This window comes from Lissotriton helveticus, chromosome 3_1 (assembly GCF_964261635.1).
Source record: "Lissotriton helveticus chromosome 3_1, aLisHel1.1, whole genome shotgun sequence".
Classification (NCBI taxonomy): Eukaryota; Metazoa; Chordata; class Amphibia; order Caudata; family Salamandridae; genus Lissotriton; species Lissotriton helveticus.
In genome coordinates, this window is record NC_136061.1 from 1,857,122,006 (window position 1) to 1,857,146,405 (window position 24,400).

General features: G+C 43.2%; 1 protein-coding gene across 1 annotated transcript in view; it reads right to left on the reverse strand.

The window, feature by feature from the left end:
• TALDO1 (transaldolase 1) overlaps positions 1-19,331 on the reverse strand; it is a 110,244-nt gene extending 90,913 nt beyond the window's left edge. The window contains exons 1-2 of the mRNA XM_078682811.1: positions 19,061-19,331; positions 8,782-8,905 (exon numbers count right to left, since the gene is read on the reverse strand). Of these exons, the coding sequence (XP_078538937.1) occupies positions 8,782-8,905; positions 19,061-19,154 (218 nt within the window). The 5' untranslated portion in view covers positions 19,155-19,331. The remainder of the gene's footprint in view (positions 1-8,781; positions 8,906-19,060) is intronic.
• Between the last annotated feature and the right edge of the window lie 5,069 nt (positions 19,332-24,400).

Below are 24,400 nucleotides of genomic sequence, written 5' to 3' on the forward strand. Positions count from 1 at the left end.
TTGCACTGAAAAAAAAAAAAAAAAAAAAAAAATCAAGAATACCATTTCCCAGTCCCCTCGCTGCCCAACCAGCTCCCTCTCTTGAAAATCCACTATCACGCTTTCCCCATCCTCGATTCCTCCACCCTGGCCAAACAAGCTTCGAGTCAAATTCGGTTCACCCAATGATTACTGTCCTCCCTCCGTTCTCAGAGACATTTGCTTGGCTTTGCCGGACTGCATCCTGCCTCTGTTAAACACCTCGAGGCCGGCACGGTACCGAACTCCTTTAAGGAGGCTGTTTTGGTACCTCTGGTGAAAAAACCTGGAGCTGACCCGGAAGATCTTGTCAACTATCGGCCTATTTCTCTCCTGCCCTACCTATCCAAACTTCTGGAGGAACACGTCACCAGCTGCCTCTCAGTTCATTGAGTGCTCCAACTACCTTGAACCCAATCAAGCCAGCTTTAGACCGGCCCACTCGACGGAGGCTGTGATTCTGGCAGTTATGGACTCTCTCAGGGGCAATGCAGACAAAGGGTCTCCTCAGGCGCTTGTCCTATTGGACCAGTCAGCAGCGTTCGACACGGTGGACCATAACATCCTTCTCCACCGTGTCGAACAAGCTGGCATCCGGGGCCTGGCTCTGGCCTGGGTCAAATCTTTGACAGGCAGAACCCAGGCGGTTCGCCTAGGCCCTTTCATGGCTGCCAAGGAACCAACCATCTGCGGAGTGCCCCAGGGTTCTTCTCTGTCCCCCCTGCTTTTTAATCTTTATCTCCACCCGCTCATACACTCTTTGAAGAGATGGGACATTACAGTTTTCAATTACGCAGATGATCTGCAAATCATTTTCCCTCTCAATACTCCTAATGCAGCTCTCGACTGTCAGGCTGTCATGCTACACATCCAGCAATAGATGAACCTCAACCAGCTTAAGTTGAACCCGGGGAAGACTGAGCTAATCCTTGCGGGCAACAGCCCCACTTATTGGAGCCCTCAGTTCTGGCCGTTGGGAGCTTGGTTCCCCGCCCACCCCGGCGAAGTCTGCAAAGAGCCTCGGGGTTATCATAGACACAGAGCTCTCCCTTAAGCCTCAGGTGGGTGTGGTTGTGTCATCCTGTATGTTTCAGCTAAGGAAAATCAGGAAAGTCGCATCTCCTCACACCCGAGGCCCTGATACAAGTCCCGATTGCCCTGGTGCTCTCCCGCCTGGATTTTTCCAACTCCCTGTACCATGGCCTACCCAAATATCTTCTTCATAGGCTTCAAATCGTGCAGAACCAGGCGGCCAGACTGGCCTATAAAATCCCGAAGTGGCAGTCTGCAAAACCACTACTTTGCAAACTCCACTGGCTGCCGGTCGAACAGCGAGCCGCATTTAAGATCGGCTGCCTGACCTTCAAAGCTGTGACTGGAACTTCTCCTGCCTCTCAAATCCTTAGTCACTCCCTACTGTCCGGTACGTAACTTACGGTCCTCTCATCATCAACTCTTAGCTGCACAGTCAATTAAGCTAAAAAGATACGGTGGCTGTAGATTCGCTCACTTGGCTCCCAAACTCTGGAACCAGCTGCCCTTCCCGCTTAAATCTTCCAATTCCCTCCTGCAATTCAGAAAACTTCTGAAAACCAGCCTCTTCACACAGTCTGGCTAGCTCCCCTCTTTCACAATCCTCAGCACCCACTCAGCGCCAGGGAACTATGGTGACAGAGCGCTATAGAAAACCCCTCTAAGATAAGATAAATAATCGGCCTGATCCTATGCAACGCCTGCGTCAGGGTTGGGAGTTTGACCTGGGGTGTGAGGACGATGAGGATTGGAGAGATGTGCTTGCTTCTCCTAGAGAAGTGGCTATCCCCATGAGACTGCGTTTAGTACAACTGAAAAGACTCCATTGCGTATATTTTGATGTAAAGCTTCTGTTTAAATTAGGTAGGAAACCAGCTCTATGGTTGCGGGATTGTAACCAGATAGGCACCTTCTTCCACATCTTATGGGACTGTCCTAAAATTGGGCAATACTGGTATATGGTCACAAAACAGATGCAGTGGGCTTGCGCAAGACATTTGAAGGCCTCCTCCCAGCTTTGTCTTCTTAATGTGTGGGAGGTCACGGATCTCTCTCAGACTGAGCAAACATGGGCTTCAATGGGATGGGCCATTGCAAAACGCAACATTGTGCAGAATTCAGGGTGGGGGTGACCCAGTGTTGGAGAGATTGGGCTATTGATATGGATACGGCAATGATTGCCAAAAATGGTGTTCAAACAGAGGGTGCCCCAGGAAATGGGGTCATAAAAGGGGGGGAAATGGCACAAATACAGAAGTGATGTGTACCCCCCCACGTTCATTGAACTGCAATGCGAAAAAAGCTTATTGCTGGACCAGCCAGTGTGTGATGCGGACACCAAGCTCTAACTCCTGTTGACACTTACCAGTCTGTGGGCCGCCACCTGCTCTTCTTGCTGTGTTGCATACTTTTGTCCCCCGGCCCTTGCAACCTACTGTACAGACGGCACTCCATCATCCTGGTTCCTTTTTAGGAAATACATGCTGCTTATCGACATCTCAGTGTTGTAATGTGTCACGGTATTGTGGACCGGGCTATTGTTTGATCATTGCCTTGTACTTTCTCTTTTGCCTGATAAAAAAAAAAATTGTATATATATATAGAACATTTTTTGGAGGGTCCCATCACCCTCCTTGCTGCATCCGCCGAAAGAGTGATCGGCATCTTGATGGGGATGGAGCGTGGCAGCAGAACTGCAATACGCCGAGCACCGCCGTGCAGCGCGATGCAAGGAGTCCAGATGGCGAGCATCCAGCTTGTGGGGAGACGCTCATATACTTCTCCTCAACTCTACCAACACCGCGCAGGCTGGCTGGCGAGGGGTTTCCAATACGAGGCCACTTCATAACAAATGGAAACCACGAACCTGTTGCAATACTGCAAGTAGAAATCACGGCTGGACTACAAGCACCAGGAGGCACTGCGCCCATCCAGGGGCGTGCAACATTAAATAAAGGTGTTTCCTGCCACTACCCTGCAAAGCATTCGTCCTCCTCTGAAGAAGAAGGCTACCGCCTTCGAAACGCGTCAGGACAGCAGACGAAGCAGGACTCATAGACTGTGTTCCCGGTTTCCAGCCATTGAGCAACCTGTGATGAAATAAACCTTGTTTGGAAGCCCCGCGAGTGTCATACATACATACATACATACATCCTACTGGCGATAGCCAGTAGGTATATATAGTTAGGATTGTTTTCCATAGGGAAATCGCAACATTCTATTGGGAATAACTTTGGCGCCGGTTGAGGAATCTTCCTGAAATTTTCCTTAACTTTGCCTTGCGGCGCTCTGGTCCTTCCCTGAAAGTTTGGGGGGGGGGATTCGTCAAGCGGGGGCAGAGATAAAAGGGGGGTCCCAAAACGTGTTTTCCCCATGTTAATTTCCATAGGGCGGTTGGACTCACTTTTAGCCCGAACGGCTGAATGGTTTTCCACCAAACTTGGCAAAATTGTAGGGACTGGTAGCCCGATGTGCCTTTGCTATGTCTCAAGGTATGTGCTCCAGTGGTTCTTGCGAAAATTAACTTTTGGGAAAAAAAAAAAATATATATATATATATATATATATCTATATATATATATCTCTATATATATATCTCTATATATATCTCTATATATATCTCTATATATATCTCTATATATATCTCTATATATATCTCTATATATATCTCTATATATATCTCTATATATATCTCTATATATATCTCTATATATATCTATATATATATCTATATATATATATCTCTATATATATCTCTATATATATCTATATATATATCTATATATATATCTATATATATATCTATATATATATCTATATATATATCTATATATATATCTATATATATATCTATATATATATCTATATATATCTATATATATCTATATATATCTATATATATCTATATATATTAATTAGAGCCCAAATGTAGCCCAAAGATGGCCACCAGAGACAAAAAAAACAAATGTAGCCCAAATATCAGCCAGATGTAGCCCAACTATAGCCCAATGACAGAATGTCCCAGAGTGTTCTAAAGAACAACTAGAGCGCGAACAGTCTTATGACAAAAGTATGGCACACGTGAAGTCATCTTGATTGGAATAAAGTGTTAACACTTAAAAACATTTAATTTGCAAAGGAACAAAATGAGGGGGTTCATTTTGCCATAGAAATTGAGTGACTTCTCAAATCCTCTTATACTTCATTAAAAAAATTCTGATATGCAGTCTCCCAAGATGGCCACCAGAGACAAAAGCCCCTGTGCTTAAAAACTGTTGGCAAAGCAGGCATTTGAGATTTAAAAAACGTTTTAATATATAAAAACGTTATCTGCTAATAGAATTAGCATTTAAAAAACCTTGCGAATTCAATGAAAAAAAATATAGGTTTCAGGCCTTATATAGTTAGGAATTAGCATTTAAAAAACCTTTGAAATTCACTCAAAAAACTATAAGTTTTAGTGGCGTTATAGTTAGCTGGACATTTTACTCATACAAAACCAATGAAATTGCTCCTATATATAGTTAGTTGTACTAACTATATTTTGCGCACCCGCAATCCACTGCTGATGATGTCACATATTAGATCATTCATGACATGGTCAGTGACATCACTGATGACATCATCCACGTGACATTCACATACACCTTTTCATACACTATTACAATTTTATCACTCTTTGTAAAATACGGAGTATCCTATTTAAATCCATTGTCACAGCAATACAAGTATCTAAAAATCCACTCAGTGATTCATAGATGTATATACACATCTAATCACTTACCTATGGATTCACTCATACATGCTGTCAATGAATAGAACACTATCAAAAATACTTATACATCTATAGGGACATTAAACAGCACGCATCCTATTCACATATGAAGTCATCCTACTCACTTATGTAAACAATGGATCATACTAACATATTTACTTAGCAAAACACTTATACAAACACCACTTCTATTCATTTAGATAGAAAGTCATACTTAGTGAATTATAAAATTACTACAAGTATACAGTTATCCAGTCACTCACACAATCATTGTGTCTTATGTATACTTATTTATATACAACTGACACATACACTGCCTTCTAGTTTGTTGGACCTGTACCATTGAGAAATATATTTGCTCATCACCACACCCATAAAGATATTCACTCACCCAAACAACTGTTAGAACATGTAGTTTTAACTTCATATATCTACTGAATCAACTATTCACACATCTTTGGACAGTCACACCCCCCCACCGAACCACACACTTTCACACTCCCATACAAATACTCAGTTAACTAATCAATAACTAATATAGACTTTCACATAGCTAGTAACCAACTGTAGAATCAGTTTACACAACAACTGACAAAGTGATACAGATATTCACACAGTTTAGTCACTATCCACTATATTTAGTGAGACATTATAAATTGGTCAAGTAAACAGTCGACTACACTGCTACTAAATCCTCCATCCAAATATTTATTTATATATATCCACTCATTCTTCAATGTAAATTGCTATATATATAATGCATATTTAAATAACGAAGCAAACCACATTCACTGGATGATATCAGTGATGTCATTTGAGATGTCATCAGTGATGTCACTGACCATGTCATGAATGATCTAATATGTGACATCAGCAGTGGATTGCGGGTGCGCAAAATATAGTTAGTACAACTAACTATATAGGAGCAATTTCAATGGTTTTGAATGAGTAAAATGTCCAGCTAACTATAACACCACTAAAACGTATAGTTTGAGTGAATTAGCTAATTCCTAACTATATAACTCCTGAAACCTATGTTTTTTTCAGTGAATGAATATTTTTATTTTTTCTCATCTGCTAAGGAAACCAAACAGTAGCTTATCATTGAACCCGACTGATGTTGCCTAAAGCCCATTAAAAACACACACGTGTACATTATGGTATCAGAGTACGTTTTCAAAAGATTTTAGCAAAAGAAACATCCAATGGCAAGTATAGTATAAAGCTTGTTTTTCCTTCTTTGGAAAGGAGATATAAATCTGCTACTGTATGAAGCTGGCTCTGTATATACTATAGCAAAGTATGGTATAGTGTGCACAGAATCAAGTGAAACCCCAAAGGTAGGTAGAGGTAAAAGTAGATAATACCTTACTCTATTTGTGGTAGTGTGGACGAGCAGTAAGGCTTTATCAAAGGGTAGTATTAAGCATTTATTGTACACACTCAGGCAAGAAATGTCACTCAGACCAATTTGGTTTGTATAACACTATTAGTTATTGTACATCTAGAACCAAACCAGGCCTGGTGCAGGTAAGCGAAATAAATACTTAGCAATATTTTTGCAGTAAATTACAGTTGGATGCATGTTTAAATGCATGTGGTTGGTTTACAGGTAAGTCAATCAGAATTACTTATCAGTTACTTTGTAGATAACAGTACACGTTACTTCTTGGATTACTTTAAGCTACTTTTGCTAATCATTGTGATATGCCTAGATATCACACACTAAAAACCAACCGACGCCAATACTGATCCTCTTTTATGAAACGGTTTTCTTGGGGGTCGGTATACCCCCTATTATACCACCCTCCAGTGGCAGGGGGGCATAAGACTGGTTGGCGGAGTACAACTGTATTCAGGGGTCTTCAAAAGGTTTTAAATAGAAATTCCAGTGGTACCATCTACCATGATCATTTAAACACTATTTTGCCACTTGCAGCTTTTTGCACACAACACCACATGTAACTATTGTTGTAAGTTAGGCTGCTTGATTATTCTGCGCATGAAAATGGCTAGTTTTTAACATCTCCAGACTTACATCGTGACCTCTGTCTGTACACTGTGTGCAGAAGCCTTCAAGGTCACCATAACAATGTAGGCTGTTATTCAGGTTGATCGGCCCCAGCTCTAGACATAACACGAACACAGCTGCAGCTAACTGAAATTCTAGCGCCTTTAATATTGCACTGCATGCATGATTTTGGCATTTGGAGGCAATCCTTTTCCAGAGAGAGCTTTGCTGAACCGGATGGGATTCAGCTATGCTGATCTTGGAGGTATGGGGTTCCCCATTCAAGCCTAGAGACCTATTTTAAAACCTAGTTCCTAGCAGGGGAGGGTGGTTCACAAGGCACTATAGGACCGGTTGCCTCTATTATATTAGGATTTCTCCCTTTGTGTTTTATGGAATTGTAACAATGCTGATCGTATTATTTTTAATCATATGCCTGCTTAAGGTAGCAAAAATACTGCATCTTCGAGCAAGTCATTAAAACAAACATTTTAAACTTTTGATTACTCGCGTTGTGGACTGGTATAAGAATAAAACGAAAGGGTTCTTGATTCCCACCATTCCTGAGTGTACCCCAAGTCGCATGTTCTGGGTTGTCTAATCATTGGTAACTTGGACTAGCATCAGTGTCTCATTAGCTCTTCGTCCTATAGCAGTTAGGAGTTCTAGGTACGGAGGTGAGTTTTTTGGTCCACTACAATTCACTGAGGTCCTGGGTCTCTGTGCACAGTTCTGTATATGAGCAGATTTTCCGCAACAGTATTCAACAATAGTGTTCTGCCAGGTTTCAAGAGCATAGTTCTGTTAGTAGTAATAGTGCAACTTCCTAAACTGTTGCAATCACGTGGATCAGTGGATGCCCAAATGTAGACTCCATCGAACAAGTCATCTCATTCCCAAGACTACGTATCAGGACATAGTCAGACTGGTCTCCTTACTTGATAGCAGCAGAGTATTTATGAACTAAGAATTGACAAGGGACAGAACATGCAGTAAATATGAAGTAATAGCAACCTGGATTACATCCCCAACCAGAGCTGTATTTGATTTTGCCACTTTGACTCCTGGACGGGCATGGGAATAAGGATTCCAATAATAAAATTAATTATTCACATTTGTATAATACTACTACTACTACTACTACATCACAGCCTCTTCTCCAGGTCGAACAAAAGGACTGCTAGAGCATGGACATTCCACTGTTGCACCACCTCAAAGTTGATTTACTCAATAAAGGTGACAAACATTTAAGTGAAATCAAGTTGTAAATCACTGGTTCACATGTCTATGTGCCTCAGATTGCATGCTGTCTAACTCCATGTAGGATATGGTATATACTGTCTGTATGGGTCCATGTACAAGGGTACCTCCAAGTCTGGTGGTTTGTATGCATAAATACCTTTGATAGGCGCTTTTTTTCTCCAAATGTGCATGAATGTTCATTTATGCCTGGATGAGTGGGTGCGCGGCTATCTAAAGCCAAACCTTATAGCTTTGACCATGCTGGTTCTTCTTGGATTCATAAGTAATACAACATTTTTTTTTTTTAAATATTAACACCCAAACACACCCCTAACAAGAACTTCAAGACAGTAAGCTAGAGTTATTGGTTTTTAATGCGAATGCAACACCAATTTCTTTAAATGGGAGGTTCATCATAAATAGTATCACAACAGCAGGTGCCTTAGCAAATAACCTGGAGTTTTTAGGTCTAAATATATGTTTCTGAAGCCAGGTCAGCAGTCTAATAATAAATTCTACCCAGAGTGAACATAAATTCCATTCTACATACCATAGAACAAGTTGCACTTTAAGTATTAAAATACAGAACACAACAGTTAAGCGCAGAGTAAACCACAGAACACCATCTCAGTGATCAATTGAATGCAGCTACACTGACCACAATAACAGTGTACAACACCTGCTGCGAATTCAGATGTACGTACCCTCCTTTCATCTTGCCATATTCTATAGCATCATCAACAAGCTTCTGGTAGTCCTTCATCTGGGCAGCAGCCAATATGAGGGATGGGTTTGTTGTAGCATCCTGCGGCTTATATTCATCGATAGCTAAAAAAAAAAAAAAAAAAAAAGATAGGAGTACATGTTACTGGTCAGTTGCGGCCATGTTGTACTGCTACAACTAAACATGCCAATGAGGTGTTTCCATTCAAATAAGTGGACACTGAAAAGCAAAACAAGAAAAAAGCAGAATCCAGATTCTGAGAACCTCTGAGCCATTGGGGAGGTGTGAACTGCTCCCAGAACAGGGTCACTGGGCCATGGGTGTGGGGAGGTGTCTTCCCCTTGACAGGATGGCCCGAGGGCTGTGCCCAGACCCTAGGTGGCCTTCAAAAACGCCTCCCCAGTCACAAGCCGATGTAGCTCACAGACCTGCCTTTTTTGTCATAAGCACCCAGGCCCAAGTCCCAGTGGGAGGGTGAGCTGCCCCATAGCTGGTTTAGAGTTACCACCATGGTGGGGCTGGGATCCTCCTCTGACATTTGTGTTAAAATCCTGCATGAAGGTCACCCCCTGCTTCAAAGGTCGTCTTGGGCTTTACATATAACATTGGGTACACTTCAAAAGGAGGTATCAGAATACTAAAAACACTGTCTGATTGCTGAAAGCTCAGTTTTTATTTTACCAAAATTCAGTCCGATTGTATCGAGTACAGGAACCATCGAAAACTGAATTTAGATGCGAGGTGGTACTAGTATAACATCAATCTCACACAATTTGTTCGGATTACAAGATACTGGCAGGCAACTGTTCAGGTCTTCTGAAGAGATTGGAGTAAGACTTATTATAGTGCAAATCTGGTAGCAAAAGGCTATAATCATGAGGTAATTGGAATCAAATTCCTTGCCCAAAAGAAAGTGACATTTCATGTATCAAGATACATGTCTGCATGCTTTAACAGTGCAGTAATAATCCCCCCCCTCCCCAGGCCTATTGGCTTTAACATTGGAGTTTCATAGTACCTAGATCTGGCCTACAGTATTTTTTGCAACTTCGCAAACTATTTATCCCTAAGGCTTCTGAAATACTTAAGCCAATGATAAATGCGGGTCGGTTAATTGGGTAGTCCCCATAATCAATTCATACAACCTACTGTATTGAACACACTTTCCCACATGGCAACCATTAGGTATATTGTAATAAAACCAAAATATGTACAAAATTACAGTAAGTCATACTGGCTTGGTCACCATAATCAACTCAAAAAGAAATTATACAAAAAAAAAATATAGCACTCAGTGGAAGTACAATTTATGCCCAATGAAATGGTGTACTCAATACAACAACCACAGTAGTATTTCAGAAAGCACTTAGTCTCCCAAAAAAAGGTCACGTCTGTCGCCACTGTCTAGTACAACAAGGATTTGCAATGCAATAGGTCTCGCATTACTGATAGTTTAAGGTATTGGTGTTGCAAATAACGCAACACCAATAGCTCATACTTTCAGTAATGAAAGACCTAGTGCATTGCAAATGCTTGTGTAGTGAGCCAGGAACCAGCTTTGTATGTCTCAGTGCAGTACGGCAAGCTGCTCCTAGTTATCATAACTACCCAAGCGAAGCAGTACAGAATGCTTGAAATAAGCGCAATTATATATTTAAAGTCATACAGCTGTGGTGACATCAATGGACAGCTGAGAACCACTATAACAAAACAAGCATGCCCATGTTCAGGTAAAAGAAAAGCACGTCCACCATTATCCCATCTAAGGCGGACGTGCTGCTTACATTTTAAAAAGCATCGAGAGCAAGCAGGTCCTGCCTGCAATAGCAGGCAGAAGAAAGGCAATTAAGAAAATAGTGCTCCCAGGCTCTAATTAAAGCATATGTATAACAACCAAAGTAACAAGCATTTACAATGCAACGGTTTCGCCTTTGGAAATGTTAAAGCTATTTGCAATGTAAATGACAATGCCAATTATTTATCTGTTTTCAAAACCAACACATAAATACAAATGTTGTCATTTACAATGCCAATAACTCAAACTTTTCCAAAGGCGAAACCGTTGCATTGTAAATGCTTGTTCTGGTATGGTTTGGATTGCTTCCTTCATGCATACAGGACTCCGCTGCTCTCCACCGAAACTTCACCAAACAATAAAAGTATTTAAAACAGATGGTTTTGGAAAGTGGCCGTTTGATAAAAGTAGAATTCTGGACAACCATCTGCTTGCTGAGCTTAAATTTAAATCACAGCCTCAGAATAGACTAGGGGCCAAGTTAGTGCACTATGATACTATATTTAGAATACCAACTTGCATTCCAAAGGCTTACCACAACAAGAACTTGGGAACTGTGCCCCAGAGCTGCTGCACAATATATTTAGAGACCAGCGATCCTTTAGAGTTTTGTATATGTCGAGTGTGTATATATATATATATATATATATATATATATATATATATATATATATATATATATATATATATATAGATAGGAGTGGCTGTATGGGTGGGTGGGTGACTGGCTTTGTACGTGGCAGTACGGGTGAGTGGCTGTTTGGTTAAGTAACATAAGGATTTATTAGGACCAGAGCAAATGGGTTTCAGACCAGCCCATGGCATGGAGACAGCACTTGTGGTAGCAACAGACGAGATAAGAATGATAAATGGTGTTCGGGTAGCAGTCCTGGTTCAGCTGTGTCAGTCAGCTGCCTTTGAAACAGTCATTCATCAAATCTTACCGAATAGACTAATGGAGATAGGGCTAAGTGGTGTCCTTCTTTACTGGATTGATTCTTATCTTTCTGGCAGATTCCAAGCAGCATCTTCCCTATATGTGCCTCACCAAAAATTTCCCGCCTGCTGCAACCAAAGTGTTTGCTTTCGTGGGAACGCATGGTATGCCTCAGTATGCTAAACACAAATTCCCTACACAGTGTTTGCATAAAGCCCAGTGGTATATACCAAATGCATAAGCACTGTGGCCATGTCAAAGGCATAAAGCCCCATCATCCTTCGCGTACCCATTATGTTACAAACGTTTTGTGCAGCCGTCTAAAGCTGTTGTAGTAAAGGTAGTGAATGAGACATGTTACAACATCAATATCAAACCTACGATACCAAGGTGTTTGGAGTTGACACTATTCAACAAAATATATACATAAAATAAATATATAAAATACTACAACACCTTAACTTGTCCATAAAGCCACTGGACACAGAGGTAAAAATAAAAAATAAAAAAGCTGAAGGCACCACACACTACTTTGCTTCTCTTCAACAAGTGTACTTTGACAAAAAGGAAACTGTCGTTTTTGGACAGATGAGCGCACAAAATGCAAGGCCCTTTCGTGGAGGCCTGGTGAGGCTGTGGAACATGCAGGTCAGGTGGGCACGCTACAAGGGCCGACTGTTGCTTTGCCCAGACGCTCCGCAGCCGCCCGCCGACACAGAAAGCAATTCATTCAGCTTACCTTAACCTGCGGGCAGGCACAACATGAATTTCGTGGAAGCCCGTGATGCAAAAGGGCGCCTTTTCCCTCCCTCGCGCCAACGAGTTCTCTGTTGCAGTGAAACTCGCGCGACTGGAATTCCCGGAACGGGCGAGGCTCGCGCCCTGCCTCGCCCCGCCATGCTTCTTTCTTCCCCCCGGGGGGCGGGCACTTCCGGCCGGCCGCGCTGGGATTGGCCGGCCAACCACTTCCGGGTCGCTGCGGGCAGCGCAGCGGCCCTTCTCCTTAGGTAGGCAGGGGCTGATTTTTACGGGCAAATGCCGGGTGGGCACCGGCTCTAGATAACATCAATCGGGGCGGGAGTGGACACGGACGGCGGGAGGGGGCGGGAGTGGACACGGACGGCGGGAGGGGGCGGGAGTGGACACGGACGGCGGGAGGGGGCGGGAGAGGACACGGACGGCGGGAAACGTGCACAGGACAGCGAGGGGGGGCGGAAATGGACAGCGCATCAGTGAAAGGGGAGGGAACGGGAGAAAACGTAACTCCGCCCTGGGAAAAAATCTCGGGAACGCCCCCGAATCTGGTCCGGCCTTGACGGACAGATCTCTGTTCCAATGGCTAGCCTCCATTTATGGAGCTAGCCAATGGGACAGGGGGGCGTATTCCATTCTCCTTACTGGAAATCAAGAGATTTCTCTGGAGGCGGAGCTAAGAGCTCCGCCCTCCAGCGAAACCTAAAAAGGCCAGTCCTCATGGGAGGTTGCAAATTAAGACAAGGCGGTAGTAAAGGGGGGGGGGCTAACACGCCTATTAACCAATCAGAATCTAGCATTTACGACGGACAATGCAAGCCAATGACCAATATGGGCAGGGCTACAAGTACATACTGCAATACAGCATGCCTCGCAGAGCAGTGCATGTGCGCAGACTCTAGGCTCAACCTAAAAAACAGAAAGGGCTTTAGTGGACAGTCATTTGTATTGCTTTATCCTCAGGTTAAGGCAAACACGAAAAATGTATTCAAAATCCTTCTCTCCCGCAGGACACTCAATCATGTGATGTTAAAGGGATCAACAAGACAGACCACTGAACAGGAGGCACCGCTTGATGCAACTCACAGCATTAACCTTTGTATTTCCATTTTCTCGTGAGGAAGTTCATGGTTCATCGCACAGGCTGCCAAAAGCTACGCTTACAGCCCAATGTCTATACTGCTAGCGAAGCACTGTAGTGCGAGGGCTGTGCACTCCCACCTGGAGCCTTTCAAAGGGGACTAATATTGAGAGAAAGCAAGAATTTCATTCAGAACCACAACTTTAAGCTGTAAGCATTATGTCAGATTGCCTTATAAAGGTTAAACGTAACCAGACACATTAAAGGTATGCACTTAAAATCTAGCAACTGTAGCATGGTAAACTTTAAATAAAATCTATTCGATAACATAGAATGGGGTTACGTTATAAGACTGCACGCCCAGTCTTTCCTACTCTGCAAATGCATTGCAATTCAATCAATATTCTGGAACAGAGGATTGAGCAAGACTTTGGAACACCTCTAATGAAACAATCTCAATATTACACTTAATTTACACCGACCTAAGATTAATAACCAAAGGCATGCCAAATGTAGCCATTGATGGCTGACAGCCAGCTTCCAAATATTAACCGTTTGATACATACTTCTTTTACACAACACCGCCCACTCAAAGCCCAACCTACTCTGCAAAGTCACCACAAGTCAGCATTCTGCAATAGAGAATTGAGCAAGCAGGCTGTGCACACTTCTTGAGAAACAATATCCACATTGACATTTCCTCCACACTGATCTCAAACTAAACAAACAAAAATAGCTGTATTCCCTAGCGTGAAGTTTTAGGACATACGCCGGTTTGGTAAGAATCCAACTGCAAATTAAAAACACAGATCTGAGTAGAGGATTCTAATCAGTAGGGGCCACATGTAAAAACCATTTTGCTGGTTGCAAACTGACTCCAAACGCACAAAGGCTTTTGCGGCTGTAGAAAGCCTCATTAGTGATTTAGTAACCTACTACCGATTCAGGTTTGTGATTCGGTATCAGGAAGGGGCATGTTTAGGGCATCCGTTCCTAACACCGAAACAGTGGGGTGTGAATGTTTTGTAACCGAAATGAGTTTGTAACAAAATTCACAGTAGTCAGTGGTTCCATGGACCACTTCCTACTCAATATAAACTTTTTTTTTTTTTTTTTTTAATCAAGTCGCCATATAGCCTCTCTTTACACCAACAAAAGACAAGAATAAAGCATGAACAATTTTGAAGCTTATAACCATGTAAAAATGCGAAAATGTAAATTCAGATAGAATACAGCAAAGTTAAATGGTAGCTAAAATATCAAGCATTCACATAACATTCAAATGTCCTAAATGAAATAAAACATTAAATTAACAGGTAGAACAAACTTGAAGTAATAAAAAGAATTAAAATGACAAAAGTATTTTACTTGAGTTAATGCACTTTCACACCATTCCCTTTTCTCATAAAGGGAGAAGCAAGCACACCGCACACTATGTTGTACGTATGCCATGAAATACCAATGCAGCCAACCCACATATGCACTACTGTAAACCCAAGAAGGAATGAAGTTTCAAGTAAAAACGCAGTCCCCAGTAAACTAAGGTGGGCAAACCTATAATGTATTCACATTAAATCAAACTTACACAAAACACGCATACTATGCACCTGAAGTGACCTCCCGTCTCAGGCAATGCATAAACTAAGTCATAAACAGTAAAATAATCAATCCTATAGTCAACAAAATCGCTGTACACCTGACAAGGCACAATGTCTAGGCAAAACAACTGTACGTAAAGCAATCAATCGTATAACGCAAAAAAAAAACTGCCCTGTACACCTGACAAGAGAACGAGCCTCACTCTAAACCAGCTATGGGGCAACACACTAAACAATAAAGTCTAGGACAACTAACCGTATACCACAAAATTAGGGCTGTAAACCTGACAAGGCGAAATGTCTCTGGCAAAACCACAGGACGTAGGAAAACTTCACACAGCAAAAAGGGTAAATAACCCTAAAACTCAGTATCAAGCACACAATACCATGGAGAAACAAGGGGAAAAACCCTTACCACAAAAGAAATTCCGCACCACACGTAGTCAGAATATAAGTACATTTGAAAAAAATAAAATCGGACTAAAATCCAGAGCATAATAATAGCACCCAAAACAGTAAATCAAGAAAAGGAGCACAGCAAAACAATGCAGTACCATACAAGTGAACTAAGAGTAAATAATCTCCACTAGATTTCACAGTACAAATTAGTCTGACTAAATTAAAATATCCGCACAATCGAAAACAAAGCCATACAACTAAGTAAAAAAAAAAAAAAAAAAATAAGGACCATAACAGTATATATAACTGTTGAACGAAACATTTAACAGACGTAAACTTCCATGTAATAGAGATGCGACTCCGGTGAGGGGGTCTCACCTGATTCATTACAAAGACATAAGGTAGAGACAGATGAGCTCTAATATACGGATGCATAAAAATAATTGCCGATGGCCCACTATTTGAATCCTCTGGGGTGAAAATCACTGGAGATAGTCCACTGAAGTATCATAGGTGGTGACAAACTGACGATGTAGGCACACAAAATGTACTCACGTTATTCACCTCAGAAATGTTAGTACAGTTAGGGTGTACAAAACCACATACTCTGCTTCAGCTAAAACAAAACGGCAATAAATCATGCCCTCCAGCACAGCTGAAAGAGGAATGCTGCAACTCAAACAGTAAGCAAGGTGAAAATAAATCCAAAACAAAAAGATTCTGCATCTCTAACTAGCATCGGGAAAAATCAGGCACCCAAAATGGCAGCACGCAGGTATGAAGAGAGCCGGATAACTCACGGTGGGTGTGTGCTCCCATAACACCGTGGAGCGGTGCGACGTCACTGAAGAGTTAGAAGGCATCACGGAGGCTTCACGCAACACCAGGGAGAATGGTAAGGTGAGTGCACACCGGCAAAACCAGTGGTCTCGCAGCAAGTAGCCCATTTAAATGTCGCGTGTAACAGCGGCCAGCACTTCCCCGAAAATGTTAAGTCACTCACTACTGAAATCACATCAAATCAGAAAAGAAATGAAATCATGAGCACTAGTTGAAGTGTGGCTCTTCATGCGGTGGCAGGGATTTGCCGGAGAATGTAGATGAGAAATATAAAGTCTTGTCACACACTATAAATAATAAATTCACGCTCTGACAGACACTGCAGGTCGCTACTCTATGAGAATGCAAGTAAACTTCCAATGTTCATGTAGATGTAAAGAAGAAGGTCAAGCAACACTCTAAGCAGGTTGTCCAGATGGTAAAGGACACTGGTGGGGCTGGTAAGAGCGTTCTATTGCCAAGATTACGAGCAGGAATTTCTTTAGTAGTTTCCAGAAGTAGAATTTGTAGAGCATCCAGTTCTCTTTGTACAAGTATTCAAATTGTCCAAATCAATTTAAAAAAACAGTTCCTCTAATAAAAAGCATGCATGTTTCTTTCAAATTGTCGCCAAAGTTTATTAGGTAAAAGAAGTCCAAATGTAGCCAGGTAGTAAGTTACAAGAAAGGGGTTTATTAAGTCCAGTTCCTGATTAAGTAGATGGTAAGTAAGATCTAAGGTAGCCCTACCAGGAGCAGCCTCCCTACTGCTCAACCTGCATTCACCAACTTACAATCATAATCCAGGCATCCAAGCATTCCATGACATCACCACACTTTCCAAAACTCATGCTGGCTGAGCAGTAGGTAAGAAGCGCACAAGAGAAAGGGAGGGGCAACAATCAAGTCACAACAGTACTCACGCCCTTTCAGAAAAATCCAAATGTAGCAATCTTCAGATCAATTATAATGTAGCAATCTTCAGATCAATTAAAATGTTAACAAATCTCCTTTTCTGAGCACTCAGCTGAATCTTGACTGTTTTCAAATCACGTTCCTTGGCAACTCCACACAAGAGACATTGATCATCTTTTGATATTAAACGTAAATGCATCTCGAAAAGGTGTATGAACAGCGGGATGCATGCCTATATGACTCAGAAAATATGCAGCATCACATCAAGGAGTTTCCAATCTACAGTATTGAAGTGCCACCAGTCCTTTATTAAAACTAAAAATTCTGTTTGCATTTTGCAGCCTTCTTTGTCAATGGAAGCACTAGGTGCCTACACTTGTACCGTACTAGATGGTCAAAAGTTACTAGCAATAATATACCAGCAATCATTTGCAAGCAGACAAAAAAAGAAAGAAAAAACCACAATGAATCAAAAAGGGTGTGGAAACACAACATGACAGTTATGTGGGGTGGAGGAGGAAATGCAACAAAAATCCAGTTTGGGAATTAATTCTATCTACGATGAACCTAAAAATAATATATGCTTACTATGCGACAAAGTACACCCGTGTTATACACATCCATTAGCCAACATTAAATGGCAATGTAGAAAACCAAGCAACCCAAATCCTAATTTTTTGGGGGTGGGGCAGAGCGGGTTTAAATCAGTACAAACCATGGGTCAGAGTGGACTGACGATTCACGGACACAATTCTGGAGACAAACTGTAGCAGCCAAGTGCTTATTTGTAATTAACTCAGAGGTCTTCTGTAGTGTGCAGAGCAGCTGTGGTAAGTTCAGTCCAGCTCCTTTTCTTTTCGATGTCGCCAACATGATAATTTCCTCCTGAAATGCTAGGTGAATCGGTATGTACAGGAGATTAGGGAGACAAGGAGTTTAAATTTACAGTTGCTGAAACACAGCTCAAAAGCTGAGATACTTGTCTTATCTGAAAGTTAAAGCATGTTCCGTGCAACAAATAACCACCGTGAATTCAGCAACCTATACATGATCGCGCACAGATTTTGTCCCCAAAAATTAGTATAACCCCTACTCAGATACAAGACCCCACTACAACGGAGGCTCAACAGACGCCTGCTATTAACCAAGCTGAACACTCTCTGACGGTATAGGACTGAGAACGTAGAACCCAGTATATGTCATCAATAGAATAGCTATCATAAGTATGTAATTAATGATCTCTTTTAACCAGTGCTTTAAACGTTAAGATGTACTATTGTATTCACTCATGTTTTTATGCGCAAATATATTTTGTCTCCCCTGCGTTCTTAATTACGGCATTAACATTCCAAAGGTTAATATCTGTACTACAGAAGAAAAAATAAATAAACTGACATGCCATTTACAAAAAGAAACCTCAGTTCATAAAATACTACAAGACAGAGGGCCTCCAGTAATGGGACACGAGAAGTCTACGATGGTCCACGTGGGAAGGCCTCACGGAGGGCACTGCTGACATGTATAATAAGAATTAAAAAAATAAAGACACACCCTCCCCACCTGTCATCCTTTCAACCTACACCCCTTCCCCGTTCTGTCTAAGCTACGCTATCACTTATCCAGGAGGTGGAAAGTAAAGTATAAAACCCGAGACCCCATTTACTCTATACAATAAAGAGGCGTGCTAGACAATAAATAAAAAAATAAATATAAAAAAAAACCACCCCACCCCAGAGCTGAACACGGAGGCCAACAGTTAAGACTATCTCCCACGCGGATGGCTTGTACCCAAGAGAAACGGCATGGCGGAAACTGCTGCCACTTCCTTGTATACTAGAACGCTTCGAAAAAGTACAGTCCGCGTTTCTGGAGTTGGACATCGGGAAAATAGATGCAGTAGGCTCGGCGAGATTGAGAGCAACATAGGGAGAAGTAAAAGTTGGCTCTTTCAAACAACCCTTACCGTTGAAGTCACCAGTGTCAGCAACCACCACGGTGTACTTCTTCAGCTGATCGAGCACGGACTCCTCCATCTTCTGCCGCTTCCCAGTGGACATAACGAGTTGAGGGGTCCACGAGACTATAAATACCCGACGTGACGGACGCAAAGGCACACTGCGGAAGAGCGACGTTCGAAAGGAGCGTGCGTTAGGACAGATCAGGCAATGCTTTTGCTGCGCCAGTCCGCATGTGCAAAGGTGTGGCCAAGTCCTGGGCGGTAGCCATGCCAGGATCAGGCAATTTCGTCATTGGAGGTGGGGCGGAACAAGAAAGGCACTTGTGCAAGCACGCCTTGCGGGTTGATGGTGTGTCAAGCACGAAATTCAGAGCAATTGGGCTGCATTCATAGATTATCATCATAGAGTAAACGTTTTTAAAAGGGAAATGATCATATGGATCATTTACGGCCGGCGGTGCCCATTTTAAAACGAGGGACCTAGAATAAAATCGGTGTATGCTCATTAGCCTGTTATTCTGGGCAAACCATTTAATCTCTCTTTGCCAAAAGCAGAAAAAAACCTCAGTTTGTGTAATGTAATTTATTGCTAGTGTAAAGAGTTGTAGTTGCCCATGGGCCAAGGTCACGCTGTATAAAAGTGCAAAAAAAATCAAAAAAACATTCTGGGCTACCCTTAGTATTGTCGTTTAGCAAACGAATACGGCCTGTGCGATTCTATTACAGGACCGGAGGCTTCGGATTATGCTTCTCTTTCTTATATTTGCCACTCACAGCAGCCAATGAAAAACGTTTTGTATGCAATAAAAACTACATTTCCCATGATGCTTGTACATACATCACATCCTGTATAGCCCCATAAGAGCTGCTGCATCCTGTGTCTCCTCCTCTTTCTTTGCTGCTCACGCAGCCAGTTAAGTGCTCTCTACTTTATGATATGATTAATGTCTTGGTTGACTAACGGATTTATTTGAGGTTAATGCCAGTAGTTTGCGCTCATTGCGCACTGTATTACAGGCCTTGCGTTTAGTTCGCTTGATGTTGCAATGCTTTGCGCTTATATCGCGCTATGTTTCATGCTTGTGGCGTGATTGTGGTTTGTGGGAGCTGGAAGCGCACGTGTTACGTGCAGTCATGGTGCTTAACGAACGGCGCTCCCTAAGTTCAAGACTGCTTGCTGGCGGCGCTCTGGATATACCACAGTATCGATGTTGTCCTCAAATTGCAAAGGGTCCTAGGGGTCTGTGTTGGTGATTTACGCTGCATTTCATGTTTTTCTTGCGTTAGCGCTCGCGGGCGCCATGGGTTGTTTTTACCGCCTTGGAGGGCGGAGCGGCTCCCGCTGGGAGCAGCGTACTCAAGGACGCTTTTATTTGTCACATGGCCTGCGGGCATTACCGCGTTCTTGCAGGGGCTGTGTGCGGCGCCGGATGTGGCGCCTCCTCCTGCAGCGGAGTCTGGCACTTTACCGCTACATCTCCGCAGAGCTCAGCGTACTCAAGGACGCTTTTATTTGTTACATGGCCTGCGGGCATTACCGCGTTCTTGCAGGGGCTGTGTGCGGCGCCGGATGTGGCGCCTCCTCCTGCAGCGGAGTCTGGCACTTTACCGCTACATCTCCGCAGAGCTTCAGGGCTCGCCTCGATGAAGGCAAGCGCGCGTCGCCTCCTTGCCACGTCCTAGGACTGTGGGTCCGGTGATGTTTCCTCTACGCGGGGGCCCCCCCCCCCCTTTTGAAAGGCGCTCTGTGCTCCCGCTGATCAGCGCATGCCGCGCTTCCCTGCCGAGGTCTTCAGGTTTGATCAGCTTCGTGTGGATCGGTCTACACGTGGCCTCGGGGCAAGGTCTGCTGCCTTTGATTTCCATGGTACAGGGTTCGATCCCGGGTGCCCCGAGTCATGTCCGTTTTTTCTATAATGTTATAATTTGTGTTTTCTCACGATTCCAGTTTACTATTCTCCTGGGATATGTTTCGCTGTTTATACTGGACGGCAATATGCACTTGGCAGTTTTTTTGGTAGCGCTGATGCAACTTTCAATGGCTCCTGCGGGAGTGGTGAGGTCGCTCTGCTTATGCCGGCGAGATTAATCCTCATGAGGGGCCTAGACTGCCGCAAACTGAATCAAACACTCCTCCTGGAGCTGGAATTCGGCGCTAGAGTGCGCCATGATGTATTAGGTGAATGTGTTTGTGTCTTGATTTGTTGCTCCTGGATGAGGGGCCTAGTCTGCCGCAAACTGAATCAAACACTCCTCCTGGAGCTGGAATTCGGCGCTAGAGTGCGCCATGATGTATTAGGTGAATGTGTTTGTGTCTTGATTTGTTGCTTCTGGATTGCATTCCAACGGTGCTCTTTTCCACGTTGCGTAAGTTTCCGGTCACTTCCATGGGGTTGTTTGAATTATTGCGCGGTCACGCGCTGTCTCCGCCAAAGGCTTTCCCTAGTAGCCGAGTGCGGTTATGGAGTCATAACGCTCCGGTGTGCGTAACCCATTTGGGCACAATTTGGGCTTACTTTGGGCACTTTGGCCTACGCACGTCGCAGGCGTCCCTTGTTTGTTTGGTTTGAGGTCCCAGTGCCTCCTGCTTACCTGGGCAGATTCCTGGTAGCCTCCAGGCTTTAACAATAGGCTGGCCCTCGGAGTGCGCACACGCTCCTTGTATTTTACAAAGACTCCCGACGCCCTCTGGGCTGGTATAATGACTACAGCTTTGCTGAGGGGCCGATGCATTATTCATTTCTCTGTTTTAGTGTGCACAGGGTTGGCTCCCCCTCGACTCCTCCATTGCACTGTGCCTTGCACTTCATATATATAGAACATAGATGTCCCTTGAGGATGATGTTGGAATATATGTATGTATATATATATATTTCTATATTGGAGGATGACAACTACTGATGGGAGCGCGAGAGCCTCCTGAACGGATTATGTTGACACCCAGGTTCTTCCCGTTCTTGTGTGGTCAACAGGGCCTCATGTTTGACGTTACCTACCTCAGGGTGACAGGGCTTGATTGACGCCCATTTTGGTCTGCTACCACAATACCTTCAAGAGCCCAAGTAGCGCATGCGTTCGTTTTTGTCTATTTACTTATTATTTTTACGTTAGTTATTGTCTTTATTCTTTTCCATAGTGTTTCCGCAGTTCCTGGCATATAGCGTTCAGGAGAGAGTCTGGTTCTCTCCTTCCCGGCAAGGGCAGTTGTTCCGATAGTGGTACTAAGGGTTGATGCGAGGGATAGGCTATCCCTCCTCAGTTCCCTCTTACCGTCCGAGTGCCGTGTTGTGCTCTCAGGTTCATTGGTTACTTAGAAGTATGGTTGATCTATCCTGGCAGGCCTTGGCCTCCCAGTTCCAGACGTCGGCGGATGGATATGTTGGGATTGCTCGGTTATAACCTTCATGCATTTGGGCCTTTAATTTGGGTTCCGAGTTTATCTTACTACTATGCGGCTCAGTGGCTTTATCCCCACTTTACAATGCGAGGATGCATTTCCGATGGTATTAGTACGAGAGTTTCCCTTTGGGTGGATGCCTCGGTAGTGGTGTGTTGGGCACCGTCATGCTGTCAGTTTTTCCGACCCTTCCAGTTATTCGGGCTCTTTGTCGTGCACGCCTCTGGTGGCTTGCTGTTCAGCATGCACAATGTCTCAACTGCGAGTACGATCAGCGGATATGGGCATATAAGTCATCTTCATAGTGGAATAATTTCAGGACTCAGGTCGTCTTGCCGACGATTTTCATATTCAGATTGTTGTGGTATAACTCCTTAGCCGACATGGCAGTAAAGGTTGGCTCCATCTGGTTTCCTGGTATTCTGACGACTGGTCGCATCTTTCGTGCAAGGAGGACTCCATTTTGGAATCCCAATGCCCCTGGGTCGGCGGAGGACGGCTCGTTCTCCCGCCTTTTCTTGCAATTTTCTCCTTTTTCTAATGTAGTGACACTCATGTAAATCAAGGCAGATGCCTTATGGTTCACCAGAGAGCTACGGCCCGCAGATTCATAGTTGCCATTTAGTAGGCGGGTCCGGGTTGACACATGGCAATGTGGGACGAACAGTTTTCCCTAGGTGTATGTATTCCGACTTTGCTTTATTGCGATCAAGTTTACGGTATCTACGTTACCTTCTTGGTTCTCGAACGCGTTCTTTTCGTATTTCTGGACCTTTCATTCCCTGCAGACGTTTCGGTGATAGAGGATAGCTTGTGGATATGCCCGCCATTGGCGGCTTTGTGAGGACTGATTTCTTCTGGTGGATTGCTTTCCAAATGTGTACGGGGACTTCAGTAACGTTCTCCTTATAACGTCCATTTGGCCGTTTTCCTGCGGCTCTTCTCGGTTCAGGGCAGGTTGCTGACCTTGAGTCGGGTTTCTTTCCAATTCTTTTGGTGGCCTGCGTTTACAAACGGGACGTTTATTATTGTCAGGCTGTGTTACGAAGTATTCCACCTTCGGGGGTTCCTATGGCGAGGCAAGCCCGCGTTTTACAGGTATAGTATGTACTATTACTTGCCCTGTCGGCGAGGTCTGACATGCATGTGGTCAGGGCCTTGTCACACGACTTTGCACTTTATGGGTGTTTCTTCCGATGCCTCATGGCTTACGACGATGGTTCTCGGAATTGCAATCTGTTATGATTTTTCGACTATATGTTCATGATTGTTGATGATTGTTATCATTTTCTATGTGAGTACGAGGCTATTACAGCCGATGGTTGAGGGCCTTTGGCCGGAATGGGTGTTGGAACACTGGTGATACGCAGTTTGCTCAAGTACAATACTTATCATTCTTGTTTGGATAATTCTCATTGTTGTGCAAGTTTTAACTTTTCTGATGGAGTTTCTCAGACTCTATTTAAACTGTATTATGTACCGGTGGGAGATTTCAGACTGTAGTTGTGTTACTAAGCGTTAAACTAGCATAATCCGAAGCCTCCGGTCCTGTAATAGAATCAAAAATTAGCTAGCATTCGCGCCAAGAATTTTCAATTCTATTAAGGACACGGAGGCGAGGATTATCCCACCCGGTTTATTACAGTATTGGTAATAATTACCCACCCGAATGTACTTGATATTCTGTATCAGCAGAAGTTACGGGTTTTTCCTGTCTCATTCCTTTCAGCTTCGAGTAAAGAAGAAGGAGCAGGTGTTCTTCTGGCTTAAAAGACGTGATTCGTCCAGTTGACGATGGTTCGCCATGTTGAAGGATGTTTCTTGAGATTCATATCCGTGAAAAGGACTGGATTTATTAATGTTTGTTCTCCATGTTGAAGGATGTTTATTGTGACTCTTATTCCGTAAAATGGACTGGATTTATTAATGTGTGGACTGTATATGTTCGA